We start from the raw sequence: 25,762 nt of genomic DNA on the forward strand, positions 1-25,762 counted from the left end.
GTGGTAGGGCAGAAAGAAGCTAGAAATAGACCAACTAGAAACGAAACCAATGCAATGTGTTTCACTCTGAAATTTTATAACAATGTAATTGCGTTCCTAGTTATCAGGGGCCCTATCTTCTTTCATTTAAAACATGCATTTCCTCTAAAGATCTTCTAATGCCAGGAAGCTTTGCCATGTAATTATAGCACTAAGCTACACAAGTATCCCTAGACCAAATGAAAGATATTATAAGCAAAATGATTTTTAAAAAATTTTTAATCCTTTTTGGTTATTTTTAAGACCTTAAAGTTAATTGTCAACATAGTATTAGAAGGTACCACATGAAATTGCTTTTTGTGTGACAAAAATGGGAGAATATTGGTAATCCTCTTATCTCAACAGAAACCTAAATATAATGCCATGATATCAATTATCTTGCTGTCTGCATACACATCCACACATACCCACATCTATGCTTTAGGGCCTGACAAGGGACCCATAAGAGTGTCTAGGTAAATCTTAGCACAAGAAAGCTAGGGCTTCTCAAGTTCAGGCATCATAAGGTACAGACTATAACATCATTTAAAGTTGATATTCATAACCCGTGAATAAAAGGTTCTATTTCAGGTAGAAATGGGTTAATATTTTTCTTCAAATGTGATAAATATAAGTAGACATGTCTTTGAGGTCTTGGAGTATGTAGGTTACTGTTTAAAATTATATAGAGATCAATGCAAATACTCCTACATAGATCAGTAGATGGATGGCTAGAGAGATTGATGAGACAGATACATAGGTGAGTGAATGGGTGGGTGAGTGGAAAGATGGTAGAAGGAAGGAGATAGCACAAGAGCAAAGAAAGAAAAGGGCCATCTTTGTGCCATCTTATATTTCATTATACGTTAATCTATAGTAAGTAGAAGTAAATCCATATGTATAACCTTAAGCCAAGCTGAAATGTAGAAATAAAAGGACTTAAGTTGATTTACATTACTGCAGATTACACCCTATCTATTTTAGGAGTTTTTATTTTCTGGGCGCAAATGAAAGAATAGAGAAATTCTGTTGTTAAAATATACAGGCAAGCTGGGGATGCACCTCAGCAGTTGAGCACTTGCCTAGCATTTGTGAGACCCTGGATTCAATCCCCATTACTGACAAAAAAATAAAATATGTAGGAGAATAATTGGACCTAAAATGGTATGCTATTTTATTTGGAGTTCTTATCAAATGGTATGTAGTAAAAATTAGGGACTTGTCGACATAAGTGTGTGGGCATACTAAACGGAAAATTAAATTTAGTGTTTAAGGATTATGTTATAGAAAGGTTACTTTTAAGGAAAACTGTTGTACTTTATGGGCCTGATGATTTTACCTTTTTTGTCATGTGGTAGAATACAAAACGTTTAATGTATGGATAATGCAGAACCTTTAATGAGGGTAGACAGTGCCAACCAGACAAAAGAGGAAATTTTCATCTTTTCCACCTTCCCTCTTCTCTGAACCATGCCTAATAAGGGTGGAACCTATTTCAGGTCCAAAGCAGTAGCAAACCCTTGTGCCTTTTCTTTTGTGATGTGTGCAAAGAGAAATCTCAAGGTCTTGTGAAAGTTTCTTAGTGAAAGCAGTATTTACCAAGGCCAGTTCAAGACTTGGTGATGGCCTTTGATAGTACTTTTTCAGTAACTATACTGGTTTGCCAAGACCAGAGAAGAGCTGGAACCATGTGCTGTGGTTCTTCAGTTTCCTCTTCTGCAGAGCAGACAGCCTCTATCCATTCCTCCCCATCTCACACAGCTAAAAATAGCTTTCCATTTGTAAAATAAAGTCAATAGGAAATGGTAGTTTTGTTTTGTTTTGATATTCCATTTTGCTTTTAGTGTTCTTGTTTGGAAAAATAAACATTGGCAATTCTATACTATACTCTTTATTTTACCTACATTTTCATTGGTTTTTGAAATGCCTACTATTGTGAAAATATAAAGAGAGGATTGTAAAACTTGGTGATGCTGAATGTGGTTCCCAGATAAGCAGCAACTGAGAATGTCATTCCTGGAGTTGTAGGGGGGTATAGAAGAGGCTTTCATGGCATCTGCCAAATGAGATGAGGGTCCAGGGGAAAGGAGAAACTATTGTAAATTTAGATTCTAGACTGTTGAGTCAAAACATGGCCATGGGCACAGCAGTCATTCCAAAGGTCCCTGTTGATAGCTCTTGGTTGATGTTGTTCTTTTTTTAGTTTATTGTTCCTGTTATTTTCATTCATCCTGATTAGATCTCTTGGTTTTGCAATTTTTAAAAAAAGCAAGATGTTCTGTCATCATGTGAAAGGAGTGTAGCATAAATGAGTCATGGATACCTTCATTTTTTATCCTCCTGTACCTTAGTGTCTATAAGTCTGCCCAGGTTTTTTTAGAACTCTATGTTGAAAACGTATACATATATGTATATAAAATACTATATTATATGTTTCCTAATTTTTCTTTTTCATTTAAAGTTCACTCTCTTACCAGATTTAGTTGCTTTTTCAGTAATTCAAGTCCCCCTCAAGAAGAAACTGTGAAACTAATTGTTCTAGAGAGCTTTAGGATAACGAGAAAGTGATGCATTGCTGTGAAATTCTCATTACAAGGCACACATACCAGGCAAAAATAAATTTCTTAAATGAAAAGAAATATGATATGTGACAGTGATCCTTTTAAAATGGTTCTGATTGGGCATTCTCAAAAAAATTATAAGAACTAAGGTGATTATGTATTCCCAGACCTGCCCTGAAGTCTGCCATGATCTCATTTGATAACAGTTGAGATGGCTCAGAAATAGTGGTGAAGAGAAGGAGATGTATGGCCCTTGATAGCAACATCCCTGTGATTTTTGAAACTTGGGGTTTTGGATGCCAAACTCTAAGTGATGAGAAACAATATGACTATTACTGAAAGATGTATTTCCTGAGTTTCTCAATTTATACATTGCAGCTATCATACACTCACGTATGTATTAAAAGAAAAAGTGCTCAAGTTTTCGTTTTAAAAACTAATTGCCTTTGGTCCATATAATCTATAATGGCTTCTTAACAACTGTTGTGCACGATTGGATGAATATGTAATTGAGGCAGTTAAAAAAAGTGCCCATCCTGTAATCATCCACAGACTGGACCAACAAGGAGCTGGGGAGATATTCAGGGAAATTCCAAACCCAATAGACCATAGCTGTCACAGCCATGTGGGTAGACACTTTTGCCAGTGACAAGACAAGGTATAACAACTCCTTTGGTCATGTCATGGCCTAATTACACACTGTCGGGTTGCAGATCATTGACTTGATAGGCCACAAAAAAGCAAATAAAACCTGTCTTTTAAGTGGTGCCATCAAGGCCCTTCAGCTGTGAAGAGCTTAGAGGCAGGTTGAGAAAGCCTGATGCTTCCTAGCAGTAGGTCAAAAACCTCTGATGTGAATATGCTCTTAAAGGCCTCTGGACACAGCATTTCCACTGGAAATTGAAGACCTTGCTTCAGAGTAATAGTAGTCCAGTAAAGTAGGAAACACATCTACGGTAGAATCTTAGCTCATAAAAATGAAATCCCTTTATTTCTTTGGCTTCTTTTTTCTTTATTGTTATTGTTTGGGAGGTTGTTTTGTTTCAGGGTTCACTAAGTGACCTACTATAGATATTATCATTTGAAATAATATGGAACTTTTCGCTAAAATTCTCTACTGTCCCATTAAGGTTATCGAAGCAATTCTGACTCTACCTATGAACACAAGTTAAATTCTTTCCAAGAAGAGCTGATTTCTATTTATATAAGGGCTCTAAGTTATTTTCATATTTATGGGCAGTACAATGCATGTGAACAGTCATTCGACAGAAATAAATGGCTTCTTATGATTTCCTACCTGGTGTGGATCACAATGATTGATTCCTCTGGAATTAGACTCTCCTCAAAACCATAGTGCATTTCATATTTAATTAACATACAAAGAACTTAGAATAGGGACTGGTCTCAGCAGGGATAGCAGTATGGTGGGTGAGTGGTAGAATTTCTATCAAGAGCAGCTAGTCAATTTTGTCATTGTTTCCAGGCTGTTTGGTGCATTATAATGTGTGAGGAGTGTTTGGATAGATTAATAGATTTCAAGGACGTGTACATAATCAAAGCCAAACATCCTATTCCCTTAATTATCTTAATGATTTAAATCGAAATGCTCTGGCCTGAGACTATAGAAAAACACCACACCTCTGATAACCTTAATCAGTGGTTCCCACTGATCTGTTATCTTCTCTCTACTCTCCCTTTTTCAATGAGCAGTCAGTGCTTTGGCATCCCTCAAAATTAATTCTGTTTTAAAGGAAGCTCTTTTAACCAGCCTATGGCTACAATTAGTCACTTCCTTTATCCCAAAGAGCAATGGGTATGGAAAGGGATTCCATGTGAGTATCTTGTCACTGATTACCTAATAGACATATTAAAATAAAAATTAGATGCAAAAGTCCAATCTGATTTAACATTATTAAGCCTCAGTTTTCTCATCCGCTAAATGGAGAGCATTGTGGCAGTTAGAATCAGAAGAGATAAAGGAAAACATCATAAACAGAGAGCTGTTCCAAATGTTATCAATCACTAGGTTTCTGATGATAGACAATTTAGAGTGTTAGCTATAGAGAGGCAATAGCAATCCAATTAAATTCATTTAAAAGTGTAAATCATTTTTAGACTAGAAAATCTCTAAGAACCACCATAACGATAATATTCTGGGAATCTGTGTCTTCCTGAGGCCACAACACTGTCTGGCTGTGCCAGGATCTGGAATGGGATCTTTTATACTTACTGTATCTACTGTTTGATTTATATAGCAATGAAATTCTTTGCTATTGATTTACAGGGTATGATCACAGGCTTAGATATAAAGCAGGGGCTGATTCACAATAGTTACTTACTAGATGAGATAATTAAGATAAGCTATTTGAAATATTTGATCTTCAACTGTGTTCTCTCTAAAGTGGAGGTGATGGGTGATCATTATCTCATTCACTGGGGTGCTGTGTGAATTCACCACAGTCATTGCCAGAATGCCCTCAGACACAGCCTGACGTTAATACTCAATTATTATTATTGTTATGATGACCTGCATCACTAAAGCATTGGGGCATCTTGTTTTGTTCTTGAGTCAAAAATGAGCTTTCTATGGAAGCAGTTTAGATGAGTTAGACTTTTATTTTTATTCAATTTGTTTTCCTGTTATTGCTTTTAAATCTTAACTTTCAGCCTACAAATATAAAGATGGATTGTACAAAAGAAAGTGGGAACTATGAGATCAAATAGCCCCTCCCTCTCACTGATCCTTCTCATTGGATATGTATTCTCTTTCCATGTGCATGGAACAACTCAAGCTTCCAGGGGTGTACCGGGCATACACTAGCTTCATACTAGAAATTCTCAGCTTTTCCAGTGTAAACCCAGCCCGGAAGCTATCATTACTTTAGATTTTTGTAAAATCAGTTACCTGTCCTCTTACTTGGATGGGGAGAGAACACTGTCTTCTATGAATATATACAGCCAAAAAAAAAAATTAATGCCTACTTTCTGGTAAAATAACTTCACATTCATTTCTTGTAAAGTCTACACCAAAATGTTTATAAGGGGCATATAGTTTTTTAGCCCTATTTTCCAAATGAGGAAACTGAAGCTGAGAAAGTTGAAAGTATTTTTCTAGCTCATTACTGCAGAGCATGGTTTCTATATTCACTGTTAGTTCCATTTCACCTGAGGCCAGAAAAGAAGCAAAGTCGGAGCTGGAATGATATTAGATGTTGAATGAACTAAAATAACACAAGTGAATATTGACAAGGTCTCCAAATAGTGGAGATGAATTTAGATTTGAATTACTCAGACTCAGAGCTTGATGATAGAATATTGACATTAAGGACAAATCCAAGGCCCTTGTCTCATTTTCCAATTAAACTCTTTTTATGTAAGCAATGTTAGCAAAGGAACATGTGTCTAAATGAAATATTTTGAAATGTATTTTAATGGAATCCCCTTTTTAAAAAAAGAACCCATATAGGTCCTATTAGAAGTATTTATACTTTGTTTATTGCTTGTTTGTCTGCTTATGCTTCATCTCATTCTAGAATTTTCCACTCGAAGTGTGGATGATACACTATATACTAAAATATGAGCAAAAATAACAAAGCAAGAAAAATGTGGCCTCAGAGTGGGATTTGTACCACTTTAGAAGAGAATTTTAGAACTGGACATAGTAAGGAAGGTTAACTACTGATCACAAGCAAGTAAACCTCCCTTTCTAGATGACGAACCTGAAATAAAGTAGATTATGATCTTCCAGACAGGCAAGCCTAATATCATTATCTGCTGTGATTTAAATGACATTGGTACAGCATCCCACCCTTAGGCATAGCTCAGCACCTCTCGATGACTGAAGGTTGAATGAATGCCATGAGCAAACTACTTGATAAAATCAAACATAAAATTTTAGAGCACCCTATTTCTGTGTGTCATATTTAATGTATGGAGAACAATAATAGATTCCATGTGGCCCTTTCAGCAACTTTATAAGGTGAACAACAGAACCATTTATTGTGAATTTCTACTTTAATGGTTATATGTGTAAAAGGAACCATTTTGGTAAGCATAGTTTAAAAATAAATAGTAGTTATAAATAATATATCAAATGATATATATAATTTTTAGAACATATCATAATTATCAACAGTTAGAATAATTGTAAAATATTGACATCAACACAACACAGTGCGATTTACATTAAATCCAGAAAACAGCTTTCTGTTTCCAGTGGAAACAGAGGAAGAAGACATGATTAGAGAAGCCATCATAGAATGAGATATAAGTGATTTCTCAAGGCTGATTGGAAATTAGAGTCACCCAAAGGGTTTTTCAGGCACACCTGAAACAGGGGACCCATGTCCAAGATTCTCACTTAAATGATTGGGAAACAGGCCTGGTTATTGGTATTTTAGTTTTTAAAATCCTGGCTGACTTGTTTTGTTAAAAACCAAAATACTATACTTACCTGGCCAGGGAGATGCCATGATCATGAATGTGGTTTTCCCAGGGCAAGGCTTATCCATTGCACTCAGGATGTGCTGACCCCTGTGATTTCCCCAAACTCAACTGCATAATGGCCAGTCAGATTTGGGAGCGTCTGGCCTCATTGCTAACACATGCCTGAAGAGCCTACAGAGAAGATTACAACTTTGTCTCACTTCTCTCTTGGGGCATTCTGGTTGCTGTCTATTAGGCCAAAAGAATGACTTTTCAGGGATTCTTGGCTAAATGTCCTCAGAGGGTTTATCAGTGCATGTTAGATTCAATATTCATAGCATTTGATACAAGGAGTCTTGTTATGAGTGATATCAAACTTGAGTCCTATAACAATAAAGATACAAAAGAATACAGAGGTCAAAGAATAAAAAGAGCCCCAAATCCTTTACAATAAAACTTATAAACAGTGTTATTTGGTGGAGGAAATGTACTGTCTGGCTTCCCATCTGCTTAATGCTGGAAGTTCTCTCTTTGGCTTTATACCTGGCTTCTCCCATCCCCTCCAGTGATGCTGGCCTGCTCCTGTTTTAATTTGACCCTTAATTTGACTTTAGCACTAGGTGGCTTCTAGAAGAAAGAACATTACAGAAATGAGATTTAGCCTAAGGAAAAAATAAGGAATAAACATGATATATGGCAATCCAGGAGGCTAATTTAAATATGCCACCAGCTGAGTCAGATCTGGAGTCTAGATGGTTGATCCATGAAAACCATCTTGAAATATAAGCAAGTCTGGGGACATAGGAATCAAAAGATAGAGAATAACTGTTCCACATACCATTTCTTTGTCTCCAGTCAATGTTCAAGAGAATATGTTTGCAATAATTTCTCAAGCCTCAATTATATCATCTTCAATGAGAAATCCAACTATTTTATTACTTTGCCTTAGAGAAATAGAATATTCAAATCTGAAGAAGCTCCTCCATGGAAATCTCCCACCCCAGTGGTGATTACATATCCCCTCTGTGAGTGCCTTTGAGCAGAACCTCCAAAAATGAGTAAGAGCTAAGGTCTTGAGCCAGGACAATGGAGTTCAGATTTCACCTCCACCACTGAACTTCTTGCCTACATGATATGACTAGTCTCCAAGATGCGTGTAGTAAGTAGGGTTGTAAGGAAAATTAGATGACTTCATACACTAGTATGATACTGAGAAACTTCTTGTCATGGACCAATGTTTGATGAATGCTAAGGAGTAGCCTTTGGAGTGACCAATCCCAAGAGTCAATACAAACATACTCTTCCCCTTTGGACTCGGTGATTTAGATTTTGTTATTTTTGTGAAATTAGTAACAATCCCTTCTCCCATACAGCCTTCCTATATCAAATAATCTTCCTGGGCAAGGTGACCTTTGAAATTAAAAAGGAAATGAATTTGTAGATTTCTTATCAGGGTTTCCCAGACTTCTCCAAGGTAAGAAATGATCTGAGTTATTAGTCCTTCACAGAGGCCCTGCTACCTTGAACACAATGAGATCCTGTTGAGCTCATCAGTAATAAAACTTGGGACCTTGCTCATGGGTATTCTGATTCAGATGTTTAAGAGTCAAAATTCAGGGATTAGTATTTTAAAGCATTGTAGGTAATTCTCATCTTCAAGGGTGTTTGAGAAATTCCAGAGTAAAAAAGAACATAGAAAGGAATTCTTGTTGAAAAAATGCAACGTAGTTCATGCCGATTCAGAAGCAAAGAGCCCTAATAAAGATGACCTTGAGTAAATCCATAGGAGACAGCATAACAGTAAGAGAAGGTGAGGAATCAAACATGAGAAACGTGACTTAATAGGGACTATACACCAGCTTCCCTGCCCAAATGGTACTTAAAGCCAGTTCTCTTGGAAGGTTTGTAGAAACCTTTCCAGGACAAAGCATCTTTGTCCTGAGGTTGAGTCTTCTGCAGCCCGTGTTGCAAAAGGAAGCAAAAGTTGCAAGAGATTCAACAGTCCGCTCTGCATTTTTACCACTGCCTCTCAGGGTTGCACACATTTGAATCACCTTTAGAACATCATTCAGACCTTATCCCAAAGCAGTCAACCTGGGAACCTCAGGAGAAGCGACTTCATGATTAGCACTTTCTTATTCTCTCTCTGTGAATGGAAGGGGCAACTGAAGTGAAAACCACTCAACTAGTCAAGTAGTTCTCAAACTCAGCTGCACATGACAATTATCGGGAAATATTTGGAAACTACTGAAGCTGGAGATCCATTCACAGAGATTCTCCTTCAATCAGATGTCACCTGGCCACCAGAAATTTTAGAAGTGCTCCAGGTATTCACAATGCGCAACCCAGTTTGAGAACTATTCAGCCAGACCATATCATCCTACACCCAGTTTGCTGGAAATCAGGTGCATTTAGAAGTCTAAATGCTTGGGTCTGTATTGAGAAGGAAGAGAAGTTAGAGTTAGTGTAAAGAGACAGATGCTGGTACTAGGTTCCTTTGTCTTCCTGAGAGGTAGCCCCACAGCCAGAGTACATCATCCATATTGCTGTGGTCATTTAACCACAGCTTAACTTGTTTGAGGATAGCAGACTTCTCAGTTATACCATTAGGCTTTAATCATATTTTTCTGGTCACTCAGAGCAAATGGTTTCATAGAGGGGATCACAGATAAGCCCCTAAGGGTCGATGTGAATAGAACATTTGTCTCAAAGGTATCGATGGATGGAACTGAAGCAAATACAATGGCAGCCAGGGAAGGCTCCAGCTAGGGTCTGCATAAAATACATACATGGTGTCTACATATACATACATATGCATACGTAGACTGCAGCATGAAGCCTGCCCCTTCTAACTACTAGAATGCTCTGTTGGGCCATCATGTGGGCCACTCTTCTCCAGGCTTCTCTTTGGCAGATATTTCCTATTAATCACACTTACTACAATCAATTGATGATGGGGTGGTCTCACAGACTAACATCATGGATTCACGGATGCCATTGAAATTCATTTTTCTGACACTTCACAGTAATCTTCATGGAATATAATAGATTAAAATTTAAAAAAAGTACAGAACACATTTTTGTAAAAGAAAAATTGTAACTTTTTAGTATTGCTGCAAAGCATGATGTTTTAAGAATTATTATTGGTGCTACTGCTTTGAGATAGATTTGACTTTGTGGTTAGAAATCATGTAAGCCAATTCACTTGAAGAGAGTGAATTATGAATGAGGAAATAATACACTTTGCTCAAAAACTTCTTCAGGAATCATGAAAACACTTTGGGATAGTCCTGATTACTTGCTGAGGTAGAAGAATTGCTTGAGCCCAAGAATTTGAGGCCAGACTGCCTGGGCAACATAGTGAGACCTTGTCTCAATAAAACAAAATAAAGACAACATGAAGAAAAAAATCAAAATACATAGGTTACCAAAAGGGGAGGGGAAGAGAGAGGGACAGAGGGAAGGAGGGAGGGAGGAAAGGAGGAAAGAAGGAAGGAAGGAAGGAAATGGAAGGAAACGGGAAGAAGGAAATAAATGGAGGGAGAAATGTAGCACTTTTTAAAAATTAAGCATAGAGTGTCAAGAAAGCTACTATGAAGGATACCGTCATATTTTTTAAATCTGGAAGAAAAAACTCTGATCTCTTTATAGAAATACTTGCAGGTTTTTTAAAGTTGAGGTTTCACTCTGTAATTATTTAGGTTGAGATACTGAGGTTTCACTCAATAACTATTTCATATCAGCCTCAATTACCCAGAAATGGCTGTGCTATGCCCTGCACATGGTCCATTCTCCAGGGATCCTACAGACAAAACCCCAGCCAGCAGAAGTCTCTTCTAGAATAAGGGAGTAGAATTTGGATAGAGCTGCTTAACTAGCCCCACCTCCCGCAGTACGTGAATGCCTGCCCCAAAAAACCTACTACTTGGCATAAACCCAGGTGCCCAGTCTGGTTACACTACTGTTCTTGTTAGTGTTCTGTAAACAGAAGCCCCCCCCCCGCCACCCCAAGTGTTTGCTGGGCATATGTTAGGGAGGCCTGTGTCTTACTGTCCCTTAAGTAAATCAAAGATGGGTAAGTCAAAATAAATATTCAATCCCAGTATCTCTTTCCTTTTCAGGGATAATAATTTTATTGCTCCTCAAACCTAGGGAATCTGAAACTAGATAGTTTTAGGTTTAAAAAGTCTATGTCAGAACAAAAAGCAAAAATCCAATGAAATTAACTTTGTTTTAAGAGAGGTGATAAAAGTGAACTTAGTTTTCACTTTTGTTATATGGAAGAAATACTATTCTCAGAGCATGTTTTGTTTTTTTTTTAAGATTTTATTGGTGTAGAAAATGACTAGAATTTTCATTTGAATGTTAAATTCAAGGAAATTTTTAAATAGCTCCATTTATATTCCAGGATGTATCTCTTGCAACAGTAAAATTTTCTTAAGATGTTTTAATAAATGCTCTGTCATTAGAGACTTTTTGGAACATTTGAACCAAACCAATCCTGCTAAAACAAACAAAAAATAAGCTTTTACTTTGGTTTTTGGTCCATATGCACAGTAAAATGTAACAAATGAGAACCCAATGCCTCTCTGCTGATGACTGTGAAGCATTTAAGACCTCAGTCAATCTCACTGGGCCATTATAATCTGCCTAGGATAAATATTCTTATTCCTAGGGAAATAAACAGTACTTCTGAATTACAGCACTGTACCTTTTGGAAATATCACAGTTGGAAACATCTTAAGAGAGTTTTATCATCTTTCTGGATTTACTAAATCAAAGTAAAATAGTATTTTTTTCATTTACATTTTCTTTCCAGTATTGCACCAATAAAAATAATTTAGCAAGACAGAGTTTATTTCAATTGATGAATTCTCTCACCTCATTTTCATACCAAGCCTAGTTTGGGGAGGAGGAAATTATTATTCATAACCTCACACCATGTAACATTCTTTTCTGGAATGACACCATATTTTTCTTTTCTTTTTAAAAAAAATTTGGATAGTATACTTTAATAATGAAGTCTGAAATTTGATAATAATCCTACTTAGCTCTAGTATACTCTTTTTCTTAATAGATAGTCTTTATCTTTTAATTGTAATCTTTTAGCATAAAAAATCCATATAAGCACAGTTTGAAATGCTCTGGCATTAGCATCATATCCTGGCATGATGTTTTGGTAACACATAGTATTAATATTCTGATGCACCAGCTTGTACATGGTCCATATTCTGACATGCCCATGATTTCGTGTAAGAGGCCCCGCATGCCTGTTTCCTGATCTTTCTAAACTCTCTGAGTCCAAGGTACATCAGCACATTTCCTTGCAACCGCCATTCAAACGCAGCACCCTTCCCTCCCCTCATCTGTACACATCCAACCAATTGGCAGAGAGCACATTTCCCCCTGAGCAAGCAGTATTGTGAATTTTATCTTCTCTTCCAGAAATCAGTTCGTCTTCGTTGCAGCAGATGAAATTTCTTGTAACACCTCTGCAGGTAACAAACATTGCTACTTCTTGATGCATCCATCCAAGTCTCAATATCCTTTTTTTCCCTCCTCACTTGCTGCAGTTTGTCACTCTAGAGGGTTTAGTTTAAAGAGAGAGAGAGAGAGAGAAGAGAGAACCTGAACTCTTAGGGTATAGCTAGATCCATTAGGTGCTGATGTATAAAAGGAAGCATTTTGGTAATTTTGATGTTTTTGTTCTTGATTTTAATAACTCATGATCCAGAACAATAAGACTAGGTTGAATGAATCCACAATAAAATCTCCCAGAATAATTAGTATTCTGTTGATAGAATACTAATTAGGGCAGATTAGGGACACAGATGTGTGACTTCCATGTTTTTGACATATTTTATCTGGATTCACAGAGATTGAAATTTGAATTATTTGGGATCTTTATAGAATATTATAGGGCCTAAAAGACTGAATTTATAAAGCCAGAGGCCTAAGGAAATACAATTATCTCTGTGTTATAAAAAGGGGATCTTCATTCTATTAGCTGAAGATCCTCTATTTCCTTTCCTTTAAAACATATCTCAAGTAGCAGGACTTAGAGAGACAAAGTTTCTTTTCATTTTGAAATCAGGGCATTGACAAATGGAAACTGCAAAGTTGAATGGTATGTCCACTAAAATAATGCCTTTTTGCTTTGATATGGTTCAGAATAATTAAATTTGAGCCTTCATTAGCATGGAATTATTTGATTAAATACCAGGATAGATGAGAGCCTAAACTAATAACAGATTTCTTTTTTGTTTTTTTTTTCCTTTTTCTTTGTTTTGTTTTAAGGCCTAAATTATAACCAAACTATTTACTAGGAAAGCTCGCCAATGTGTTGCTTTTGGCTGGTGAGGGAGGACATAGCAGCTTGTCCATACACAGTTTAGTGTACCATGGCCTGCAAAAGCATACATTAAATCCAACCTTACAAATAGATACTCATCTGGACTTATTTGCTGATGCTTCATTCCCAGTGAAAGACTCTAGTCTTTGGTGAGAATGAATGAAAGAAGGGACTGAGCTAGGAACCTGTTCCTGGCCCTCTCCAAGCCACAAGGCAGCCCTCCTCCCCGCAAGACTCTGCATCTGTTTCATTTAGACAGCCTCAGTATTTTTAATGGTTTAAAGTCTTGTCTTGTGATCTCAAGAGGTATGCATGCTTATTTTTTAAAGCAACTGCTTGTTTCTTGATAATGACCCTACTATCCCTGTTCCATAATCCTCAGCCTCAAATATCTTTCCTTCTCTTAGTGAGAAGTGGTAACATTCTTAACACTCCACTAATACCTAATAGCAGAAAATCAATTGTTAATTTCATTGCTTGGAGTGGCTGGGGAATATCTCTGGGATATAAGAACAGCCCAATGTCTTCAGAACCTTAAGATAATGAAATATGCAACTCAAAAGGAGATACTTGGGATGGGAATAAGGAGTGTTGGTTTATGAAATGAATAGGTGTCATTTGTGGATATGTTCATGTTTCAGAGTCTTCTACCTTCCCGTTAAACCCTGTGCATGTTCCAGTGTGTCTTAGGCTATGTCTAGACATCATAATCAAATGTTGAAAAGTTATAACATAAAAGATATATATTGATTTCATCCTGTGATTTAACACAACGTGCCATGTAAGTGAGTGTTCCACACACAATATTCCACAAAGATGTAAGAGATCATGAAAATTTGCTTGAGTATGACCATTTCCACCTACCTTATCTAATTTAGAATGCCTGCTCAGTAAATTCTTAATGAATTGCTATTGACTGCATTTCAAATTGAGAGAGATACCCCTGTTCCTTTGATGCCCATATTGCTAATATGCTATATGCTTCGTAAGGCTAAATTTGAACTCTGAATTTTGAATCAAGCATGTAAATGAAGACTCACATTGATCAAATGTCAGATTATCTATCTGCAGCCAGCCAGCCCATCCTCCTCATAGAGTCAAAGTAAGAAATCAAAACTGTGATGAAATCAATATTTCCTAGAGCAGGGGTCCCCAGCCCTGGAGCCATGGACTGGTAGTGGTCCAGAGCCTGTTAGGCACAAGGCCACTGAGCAGAATATGAGCAGCTAGAGGACAACACTTTGTCTGTATTTACTCCCACTCCCCTTTGCTTCTGTTACTGCCTGAGCTCCGCCTCCTATCAGATCAGCAGCATTCAATTCTCAAAGGAGAACAACCCCTATTGTGAACTGTGCACGGTGGGGATATAGGTTGCATGCTCCTTGGAATCATCGCTAAACCACCTCCTCTCCATCCACTGAAAAATTGTCTACCGTGGATCCAGTCCCTGATCCTCAAAAGGTTGGGGACCACTGTTTTAGGGTATCCTTCCCTACATGCTAGAAAGGCCCAGCAGACCCACATTCTACTCAGCACAACTGTCAGGATTCTTACCTTCCTATGCAAAGCAGTACTTCAAAGGGTAGGTCTATTGCATGTTGCTGTCTACTAGACATTTTGATTTGACCAGAGACACATGTTCTGCTTTTAAGTGCAGAAGGAAATCAGCAAGATGCTTAAAACTCAGTTTGCAAGGCTTGATGGATTTTATAACTGAAATTTTTATAAAGATGTGCTCTTGTGACAGAGCTTCCAGTGGCAGAGAGATCACCAGACACAGTATTGTATGTGGCTTAGGGCAAAGATGATGAGATGGGCACCATTACATGACGGAACAGAAACACTTCAGGATTTTTCTTTAGGTTCCCCAAAGCAATGAGACAATTTTGACTGAAATCTTTTTTAAAGGATACCAAAATGTCCATTCTGCTTTTGCTAGCAACATGGAACAAATGTTTCTCACAGAAACATCTGTGCTCCATGAGACTGTCTTGACAAGGCCATTGATTTTCTTATTCAGTGGTTTCAATAATGGTATTAGTTACCTTGCTTTTATTTTGTTTGGCTTGCTTTCCAAGGACATCACTGAAAACTTTAAACAAAAGGAAAGAACAACACCAACTGCACAGATCTTACACACTTGAAAAGTCTCTTGTTCTATAACATCAGGATCCGATGATGAGTTGGATTCGGCAAGAGATTGCAAAAGAGGGAAAGGATTTTCCCTTCTTCATAGACTAGAGGTCTCCCTGCCTTTGTAATTGATTAGTGCATTCCCAGATTGGGATAGTGATTGGAATCATAGACAATGAGTCTTGTATGAGAATAGAGAAAAACAAAGTACTCGCTTTGATGGATGCCTGGATATTCACCTGAGTCCATTGATATCTACTGAGCTTGACTAGTAACCCTGAAGTCACAGCATTAAATGAGTCAGGAGAAGCCTTCTAAAGAGAAACTTGCTTTCTAGAACAGATCTCAAACCATATAAATGAATGAACATATGATACACTTATGTATAAAGTTGTACAGTGGCTAATGAAATAAAAAGTTGGGGCAACTTTAGGTTCAGGGTTTGCAGAAGGCCTCTCTGAAGGGCTGACATTTGAACAGAGACCTAAACAAAACAAAGGCATGAGCCAGGTAGATAATTGTGGCATTGAGAGTACCTCAGGTTGAACAAGCAGTGGGTACATAGGCCCTGTGATTGAGGCATTCTTGTGGTTCCCAAGAGTAACTCACCCAGTGTAGCCAGAACACACAAAAGCATATTTTAGAGATGATATCAGGGAAGTAGCCAGGCACCTAACTATTTTAGGATTTGGAAGTCGTGAAAATATTTGGCACTTTACTTTCAGTGTGATGGCAAGGCCCTGGAGTGCTGATTTGGATCTGACTTGTTCTTTTAAGCAGACAATTACACTGCCTTGTGGATATCAGAATGCAGAAGGCTAGAGCAGAAGAAAGGATTCTGACAAGGAGATTCTTGCCTCTGTCCAGAGAGGGATGGTGACATGCTGGGAGAGCACAGTGGCAGTAGGATTCAAGAAGTGCTTGTCTTTGAGCCACATTTCCTTAGGAGAACAGAGCAGATGCCTGTGTTGCCCAGTCTATGTTAAATGTCCGTCCTGCCCTCTCGCTCAAGCATTGATCACTTATTTCCTGGAGTGCCAAGTCTTTTGGTCTCTGTAAGAAGTAAATCCTTTATCCCTTCAATAATTGTCCTTTAGTAGGGGCATTGCTGAATTCTTCAGAGTGTCGTAACTTGCTATTGTTCATTGAGCAAATTTTATGTGCTAAGAAACATGATAAATTCTATGTGTGTGTGTGTGTGTGTGTGTGTTATATGTATAGACACACGTGCATGTAAAATTTAGCTCAACAGCATAAGGAAGTGGATATTAATTACCCTCGTTCCTGTTTCGGAGATTAAAAATAGAAGAAGGAGAAATGCTGCACCCCAGAAGTGTTTGGTAACTTTTCCATAGTCACACTGGGGTCCATGGGAAGCCAGAGTGAGTCTCACTGAGCCACACTGCCCCTACCCTACGTGCTCCTTTTACCTTGAGCATGGAACACTGACTTTCTGCTTCCTGATGGATTCTTCCTTTCTCCAGCTGTGTTCCCTTGCTCTTAGAAGGCTAACAGTTGCGAGTTGGAGGGCATTGCTGTTAAAATTCTGTGGGAAGCCAAGTGCACAGGGTGGCTCTCAGCTGGTTGTTCCAGGGGTGTTTATCTAACTGGACTCATCCCCATGGGCAGCGGGGTATCTGCTGAGTGCCCCGTGTGTGCTGGGCACTGGCCTAAGTGTAAAGACAAAGTGGCAAAGGGAGCAGGAGCTGGGTCAGGGAGATGTTGCACATAAGGGAGACAGAGGGCTACATAGGCAAAGTGTCTTCCAGGTCCATACACCAAGCACTTTTTATTTTTGGATGAAAATCAACAGAATAAATTATTATTCCCTGAAAATTACCAGACAGTTTCGACTTAGTTGGTTTTGCCACAAAGTGCCAGGTGGAAGGCTCCCTGCTGCTCTCTGCCTGAGAAGTGTGTGTCCTTGCGTCTGTGCGTGGGTGGACAAATGGAAGCCATGACTCCCCCCACCTGTAAGGCTGTCTCCTTCACACTGAGGCCCATCATGGTGGCCTGAGAAGCCAACCGAGGACACAGCCCCAGCTCCCAAGGAATTTGAGACCCAGCCACATGGGGCAAGGGTAGGGGTCTGTGAAAAAGCCTTGGCCAAAGAAACGTGTCCTCAGAGGCTGTGGAAACTGGGTCAGGTCACTGTTCAGTTTATGCAATAATGATCAGAAGCAGCATTCCAGCAAGCTCAGGGGCACAGGACAGTGTGACTGCCACTTCCATCCTTCAATCCTCCCTTTGCACAAGCATACACACACACACACACACACACACACACAGAGGCATGCGCACTGAGGCAACCAAAGTAAAACTTCAGAGACTGTTTTGAAGAAATGCCCAAATTGGCCATCCCTCTAATTGATCTTTCAGCCAGCTTCGTCTAATTGTCTTCCCTACATTTGTGTGATTTGATTATTCAGCAAAGTTGTCATGCAGCAAATTGATCTGTGGTTAATTAGTCTGTTTCCAATATGGTGTGCTGTGTATAATACAAGATGTTCTGGGTGCTAAGGAAGCACATAAGCAAAGAAACTCAGTAAAAATAGTAACTGCGTTTGTTGCAAGCTTACTATGTGTATAAGGCATTGCTCTGAGCTTGTTACATGTAATAAACATAAAATGTGCTTATCAGTTTACTTGTATAAAGGAAGGGTATCTAGAGAGCTCTGAATTAGCTGGAGTAGGAGAATGTTATATCCATGCAAAATTTAAAAGAAAGAACAGTAGCTGTCAAACGCTATCAGATGATACCATGGCAAGTTCCTGCAAAATATATTGCAAAAGTAGAGCCATTTCTGTGCTCTCTTCTGCCACTTGCCTCTAAAATTCTGATTCTTGAATCTGGAGAGGGAGCCAAATATTCCATAGAGATCACACCATGAGAAGCACTAGCTGGTCAGTCGGGAACCTTTTCCACTCAACGGTAAGGACAGCACGTGAAATTTCCTAGAGCCGTGTTCTTTTGCATGGTGACCTCTAATCACATGAGGCTGTTGAATCCTTGATACGTGGCTGGTCCTCCTTGACATGAGTTGGAAGTATAAAATATATACTGGATTTCAAAAACTCAGCATTAAAAGTTAGGTAAAAAATTTCATTAATAATTGTGTATCCATTACACATTGAAATGATGTGTTTGAATATGTCAGAGTAAAAATTAAAAATGAATTTTATGTTTCTTTTTACTGTCAAAAATGTAGCTACTATATAGTTCAAAGTGACACATGGGGTTCATATTTGTGGCCTTCTTTGTTCTATTTCTGTGAGACAGTATAGTTCTAGAGCCACATTTTTTCATTGGCAGTATGTCCTGACTTTGTTTTAATTTTGCCTCAAAGTAAGAGTACTGTGTGTGTGTGTGCATGTGTGTGTGCGTGTGTGTGTGTGTGTTTGTGTGTGTGGTGTAGTGTTGTAGGACATTCCTGGGGGTTCATCCTGTTTGTTTCCTCTCCAAGTTTTAGATCTGCATGGTGGCTCATGGGGGATTCCAGTTACATAGGGAGTGAGGGCAGAAGCTGTAATACTGTCCGTCTCAAATCAAAACCTGACACTTGTTGGTTAATAACTAGTTGGTGACCAGTGGCCCTCATCTCACCCTCAGTATTACCTTATACAGTCACAACATACCACCATCGTCTCTGTTTATGGATGAAGAGACTGGCTCGGAGGAGAACTTTCAGAGATTATTTAGCAAGGAAGTAACAGAGGCAGATTTGACTGTAGGAATTCTGGCCTGGAGAAACCCTTAACTAGTACTCAAACCTGCTCCTCTGCAAGGATATTAAAGGTCTCATGAAAGAAACAAATACTTTTTTGATTCCCCCTGTGGGTTATACTGCAGCTGGGGTGTCATAGTGATTTCAAAACTTGATGGGAAATTTCTAGTGCTTTTGAAGGAGCATTAGATGCCCCAGAGAATGTGAAATGGGGTTTGTAAGAGAGAGATGGCCTTGTTCTCAGTCTTAAAGAAAGTATACCCAGTGCTCCTTTATTGGAGGAAGCATTGGATGGATGAATCACATGGCCATGAGCACGGCCTATTTGCCTTCTGAAGGTTGGCTACTGCTCTGCTCTGATGCATCCAGAATCAAAGCTCTTACCGCAAGCCTGCTTTTTTGGGATTCAGATTAGAAAGAAGCAGGGAACTGCTCTGAGAAGATGCAGGAAAAGAATGATGTACTCTGGTTTGCCACAGGATACATGGTCTGAAGCTTTTAGATTCTACAGGTGTTGGATTTGTGTGTGCATTTATGTACATGCGGTTCAGATGTGTGACCAGTATCCACGTATGAAATACAACCTATGGCTTTTCCTATAGAAGCTACAGAGCTCAGATACTTTCCCTCCTTTTTCTGGGATGCAAATCATAAGGTTGAAAAATGTGCTAAGTGATTTCTGAAAGTGATCACTTTAAAGCCAAACTAAGAAGTGGGCAACAACACAATTCAGAAATGGCAGAGGTATGTAGAGATGAATGGAGAATTTCTTCCATTTGTACTTGTATATATTTTAGAGATTTCACTCTATTTAGAGCTGTTTTCTAGGTGTTTTGAATTTTGGGACTCTTTTGGTTCCTCTAAATTATGTATCTTGAGAAGCTTTTAGACTATGACAGCTTGTTGACCCTCAGGGTATATCAGTGTGTGAGCCATTAAAAACTAGAAGGCTATAGTAGCTGTAAAGGAATATTTCTCTAGTAAATACATTCACTAAAACCAACTGTTCAACTGAAATCTGAGCCCCAGATCTCTGCTGACACCCCATGGGAAGGTGAACAAGAACATCCCTTAGCTAAACCATTGCTCCAAATTCTTCCATAATATACCCAAGATTTCTCATGCTAATACTTTTGGGAAGGTCTTTGTCCCATTCCAGCAAACCAGGATGTATGCCTGAAGATCTTGGGAATTCTCTTGTTGGAATGAATTCAGCCTGTTGGGATGAAGGAGCTAGCTAACATTAGTTTCCCAGCATGGTTGATGAAGATTAATCATCATCTGTAGAAGATGTGATCAAAATCTAGGCCATTATTATCCCCAATAACTTATGAAACTTGTGCACACTCAAAGACTGACATTATGGGAGACTGAGTTGTAAAAATTAGTGGTTTGCATCCTGAGCCTCCTGGGTTGTCTGGTAGATGTTATTTGCCTAAGGGAAAGAAACTAACCATTTCAGAAATATTCCAAGGAGGAATCTGAAATACTTACTGTAGATTCACATATTCTGAACTGCATTTCTCATCCTTTGAAGTGAGGGTTGTTTTTTTTTTCTGAGCTCAGAAAAACCTCACAGGCAAAGGGGACCTATTAGAAAAAGAGCTGGTCTGGACATGTGTTCCCAATGCATCCTCTCTGGCTGGTAGAGAGCTATGGCTCACCAGTGAATTAATTATACCAGCAGCACATAGCCAAAGAGTTTTCTTCAGAGTTATTTGGTGCTCACTTGGAAAGGTCTTCAACACTCAAAACCTTGAGGGTGATGAAATAGGAAGACTATCTAATGAACATCACTTTTTCCTGGGTGTGACTTCACATCTGCTGTCTCCATTCTCACTGGGTGCCAGAGAGCCTCAACCATGGTGAACCTCAGGATCATTCAGTGGGCCTTGTTAAGACCCAGACTTCAACTGACCCTCCAGGAAAGTGAGAGAGAACATCCATCCCCTTGTTAAACCACAGCTCTATAAGCAGAAGGGTGCTAGAAGCCCTGGCCCAGGGTACCCTGTGTGTAGTATGTGATTTGCATGGATTAATTTTCCAAAGCACATTACAGACTGCAGCCTAGACATAAGAAGGGGGGCCCTGTCAGTACCAGAGGCTGGGCAGCACTCACTGATCCTCCTCAAGGCAGGAAAGCATGCTCAACAGCCTCCCTCTGTGAGGGAGAGACACTAGCCTGTGTGTCTTCTTACTGCATTTACACTATCTGCAGTGACTACCCTAACTTGTGAATTTCATCTTTGGGTCGATTGTGTTTTACTCATCTTTCTGCTATCTTTGGGCAGGAGACATGGTGGGATAATGCTAAGCAATAAAAAGGCTTTTGATTAAAATATATACAGTGAAATTAATTATACTGTTCCCATTATGCCCTTTCTGGAAAATCATTAAAAACCCTGGTGGGGGCTACCAACAACAGCCTGTTGTGCTTCTTCAGAATCCACCTTGTCTCAACCAGATTTGGCAAACATTAATAAGCAATACTTACATTTCTCATTAGCATTGACGATGCCCTTTAATAAAATGGGTTCATATTTACCATTCAATAGGCAGCAGTTTATTCTTTTTACACCAATTTCACTTTAAGTTAAAGTATAGCAACTTCAACTACATCTGCAACTGAAAATTTAGGTAGATCTTGACCCCCAAAGAATCTGTAGTTAGATTGCTGGAGCTCCATGTGGTCATCTTAGAATAGACACTTTGAGGTGCCTGTGAGTCGAAAAGACTGGGCTGATGTAAGAAACTGGATGGTGAAATTCCACTTAAGAAGCCTGCCATCATGAGCTCCTGTATTTATGGATGGCTTTAAAATGTATCTTGCTTCTTGTCATCCACTTTATCTGTGAATTTGGTAGGGCACAGATAGAACAATACTGTTTCAGGAGGGAGAAAGATGAGACCCAGGGACAGAAATTTTCCTGAGCCTGGAGAGCAATGGCATCCAAAGGTAGGACTTGAACCTGGACCTTGTTGCCTCCAGCCCTTGGTTCTCTCCAGGGCCTCAGGGTGCCTGCTGCTTTTATCTTGTTGGTAAGGTCAAAAAAGCTGAGCTTTCATCATGGTTTCAAGCTGTGCTGAACTAGCCGGCAAAGCAGTTTTATTTCTTTGTTTGTTCAGTTTTTCCCTACAGAGTTTAGATGAGTTTTATGGCAACTTGGCCAGGGTTTTGCCAACTCTCAGAGGTGATGTGAAATTATACACTCTGTGTTTCCAGAATCCCCAGGATCTTTTTTTCTGAGCATCTTTGAAGGGTTTGGAATGTCTGGGAGCAGCAAGCCTAGACCCATCAGGAAGCCTATTTTTCTCCTGATAGGATGTACTGATGGATCCTACTAATGGAGTTGTGTTTTAGGGTACAAGTGTATTCCTAGGTTGGCTTCTTGCCCCTCCATCCTTTCCTCCTGCAGCTTCCGCTCATGTGGCAGCATTGGTGTGGCCTCTTTCTGCCTGCACTGAAGTGGTTGACATAATACACAGGGCTTCATCCTCATGGGTCTCTCATACCTGAAGTGGAGGTAGAGAAGTGGATAAATAAAATGATTAGAAATTTGCTATGTGGCATGAAGGGGTGAGGAGAGTGTTGAAAATTATCCTTCATAAAGGGTCCTGAGAGTAGGAGGCATCTCTCTCGGGAGATGACATTTGATCTGAGACAAAGGATGCAAAGAAGCAGTGCAGGGATTGAATGAGGGGCAAGTGTCAAGGTCCCAAGAAGAAATTGGATTTGCATTTGTGCAAGAGCTATGGATGAGGCCAGTGTGCCTGGGTACCATACCTAGGAGGTAGAGGGGAGCAAATAAGGACTGAAAAAGGGACAGGGAAAATCAGGCAAGTTTGGGTACCATTCTAGGATCAATGGAACACCATTGAAGGGTTTTAAGCAGGGGAGTGCCAGGAAGATAGATAGATAGATAGATAGATAGATAGATAGATAGATAGATAGATAGATAGATACATAGATAGACAGATAGATAGATAGATAGATAGATAGATAGATAGATAGATAGATAGATAGATAGATAGATAGACGATAGATAGATGGATGTACAGATGGGCCAATAGATGATAGAAATGAGAGATTTGATAAGTGTAAATTGCTTTTGGTTTGAAGGGGCAAGAGGTAGACAAAGGTCATTGAGTTGATTCTGATGTAGTTTATATTAGGGTAGAAGAATGACTGCAGTAGACACCTTCAAAATTCCACCTGAAATTTCTGGTAGATTGGGGTATGAGGACAAAGAGGTCTCCTGATCTGATTCACACCGCACACCTTGGCCAGAGCCGGGTGGTGTGGAGGATGACATCTCACAGATCAGCTGGCAACATGGCAGCGGTCCTAAGACATTTTTTCCTTAGTCCTGTTAAGATCCTGGGAAGTTTTGGTCTCTTTGGACTGTGCTTGCCCAGCACTGAGGACAATAGGTTGCTTATGTGCCTGGCATGGCTGCTATAAAAGTAGTACTGGGGTCTAGATCTTCCGTAATAACCTCGTGTCTAAATACTAGTGTCACACAAGGGCGTGTTTGGAAATTAGCATTTGAAAAGAAGCTTCCTTGCTTTCAGTTTGAGCTGACATGGTCCCTTTTCCTCTGTGGAAATGAAATTTATTAATCATAATAAAACCATTGCATTCTGAAGGTAGAGGTCACCCTGAGGAGAAAAGGAGCCTGCTCATTTGTGAGGAATAGTTCAATGCTGCTGTATTTTCTTCTCCTTGGAAAAGAATACTGCCAAATTATTACCTTGGGTTTTCTGCAAAGGTTGAAACTATGCCCAGTGTTCAAGCCCAAAAAGGATTTACCATTAAAGAATGCAGTAGGGAAAAGTGGGAACTAGATTTTCAGCACATACATTCAGACTGCCAATAAGTTGTTGGCTACAAAGAAGAAATTTTTGCAGTAATAAAGCCATTTCCTAAATTAAAAAAAAGTCATTGTCCCAGATTTGTATCTTCACATTCATTTGGTAGGAATGCTGTGCTATAGTGTCACTTAATAAATTCCTAAGGATTTGCAGTTTGCCTTTGTAGTCTATGTCCTATTCCTGTAACCAACTTTGCTGGATGAAAAGTGCATCAAAAATAATCATATTAACAGGTTTTTTTGTGTAGACCAACAATAGACTATTTCTCATCAAATGAGGATTAATGCCAAAGTTTTGTGTCATTTCATTTTATCCCTCTGTGTGTCTCCTTTTGGCTGAGCAGGTCAGGGCTCAGGTTTTGTGAGTAACCTCCATGAATATGTGATTTCTTCAGGAAACTTAATCCCTCATTTTAACATGCCCTTTGCCTAGCCCTTGTGTCTACTTTTCCTCACAGAGAGAAGGAGAGTTTTTAATGAAAGGCTATTTAAATGAGCAAAAGGACCCAAGCGTATTCCAACAAATGGAAATCAGGAAGGAGCTAATCACTTGTTAGTTTCACTGAGAGATCACCTATAATGCCCATGCTGTGAGGATTAGGAGAACTGAACCTCACATGAAAGCTGAAGACCGGATCTAGATCATTTGAGCCAAGAACCATTTTGGAAGAGACAAAGAGGGCTGAGAGTCAGAATATACCTAATACAAACTTTGTGTGATCCATTTATTCCTAACTGGGTTATAACTTGAAATCTGAGATCTGGAAGTTCCTTCACCCAGTTTCTGCCACCTATTCATGGCCCATAGTGTGAACAACCAAGTCAGACCCTTCCCCGTCTGCTTACCCACGAGAGAGGGGAGCAAAGACCTTGTAAAGGCAGGACTGGAACCTGAACCTCTTGCCCCAGCACTTGGCTCTTCCCAAGGCCTTAGGATGCCTCCTGATTTCAATTAACCATGAGACAGAAGGAAAATGGGGAAAAGGAGAGGAGAGCACACACAAATTGGACTTCAAATAATTGGAGACAAGCTTAAGGTTGATAGTACAGACACAACATTTCTTCTCGGCTTGTTTTCTCAGTTAAGTCAGCCAAAACCTGAAACCCCACAGATATTCATTCAGTGGCAGGTGTACCCATCCCCTAGGGGCTGTGAGTATGGACTGCTAATGGAATATACCTTAGCCACTCCCTCTTTAGTAAATCCTCTCTGCAGAGGGAGAGAGGTGAACTCTGGTATTTGTCAGGTCAAATGATAAGAGCATGTGGCACTGGGGAATAAACATGCAAGGTGCCTGAGAGATTTACAGATCAGTTCTAATTGTGTCTATGCGGCCTAGAGCAAATAACATAAACTCTCTGAAGGCCAGTTTCTCGTCTGCTGCCATGTTCCACTCCAGATACTTGGTAGCCACCTACTGCATCTGGTTTCCATCCCTTCTTCATTTTTATTCTAAAGCCTATTCTGGAAGCCATAGCAGTGGAGGGAAAAAGATGGTAGAGACAGAAAAACTTAAAGTTGAGGAGACAGTATTAAAATGCATTGTTAGAAAGGCCTCCCTTCCAAAAATCTGGTCAAGGATGGATGAACCAGAAGTTCTGGAGTGGTAGCACCAAAATCAAATAAGACTCTAATTCCTGAAGAGGGGTACTACCGACCTTTCAAGGGTTCTCCCA

The 25,762-nt window shown here is 39.3% G+C and overlaps 1 protein-coding gene and 1 pseudogene across 50 annotated transcripts in view; both read left to right on the plus strand.

Annotated features, from left to right (window-relative positions):
* Rbfox1 (RNA binding fox-1 homolog 1) overlaps window positions 1-25,762 on the plus strand; it is a 1,452,839-nt gene that overhangs the window by 1,422,062 nt on the left and 5,015 nt on the right. For 31 of the 50 annotated variants that reach the window (XM_087202724.1, XM_013065590.3, XM_087202727.1 and 28 more), the window contains one exon: window positions 12,450-12,502. The exons of the other annotated variants lie outside the window; for them this stretch is intronic. In XM_087202724.1, coding sequence (XP_087058850.1) covers window positions 12,450-12,502 — 53 coding nt within the window. The remainder of the gene's footprint in view (window positions 1-12,449; window positions 12,503-25,762) is intronic. 50 annotated transcript variants of the gene reach the window in all.
* LOC147820974 (U1 spliceosomal RNA) lies at window positions 7,025-7,169 on the plus strand (annotated as a pseudogene).

Source organism: Heterocephalus glaber, unplaced genomic scaffold (genome assembly GCF_053883595.1).
Source record: "Heterocephalus glaber isolate CG9 unplaced genomic scaffold, H.glaber_assembly_v1.0 deba00001781, whole genome shotgun sequence".
Taxonomy (NCBI): domain Eukaryota; kingdom Metazoa; phylum Chordata; class Mammalia; order Rodentia; family Bathyergidae; genus Heterocephalus; species Heterocephalus glaber.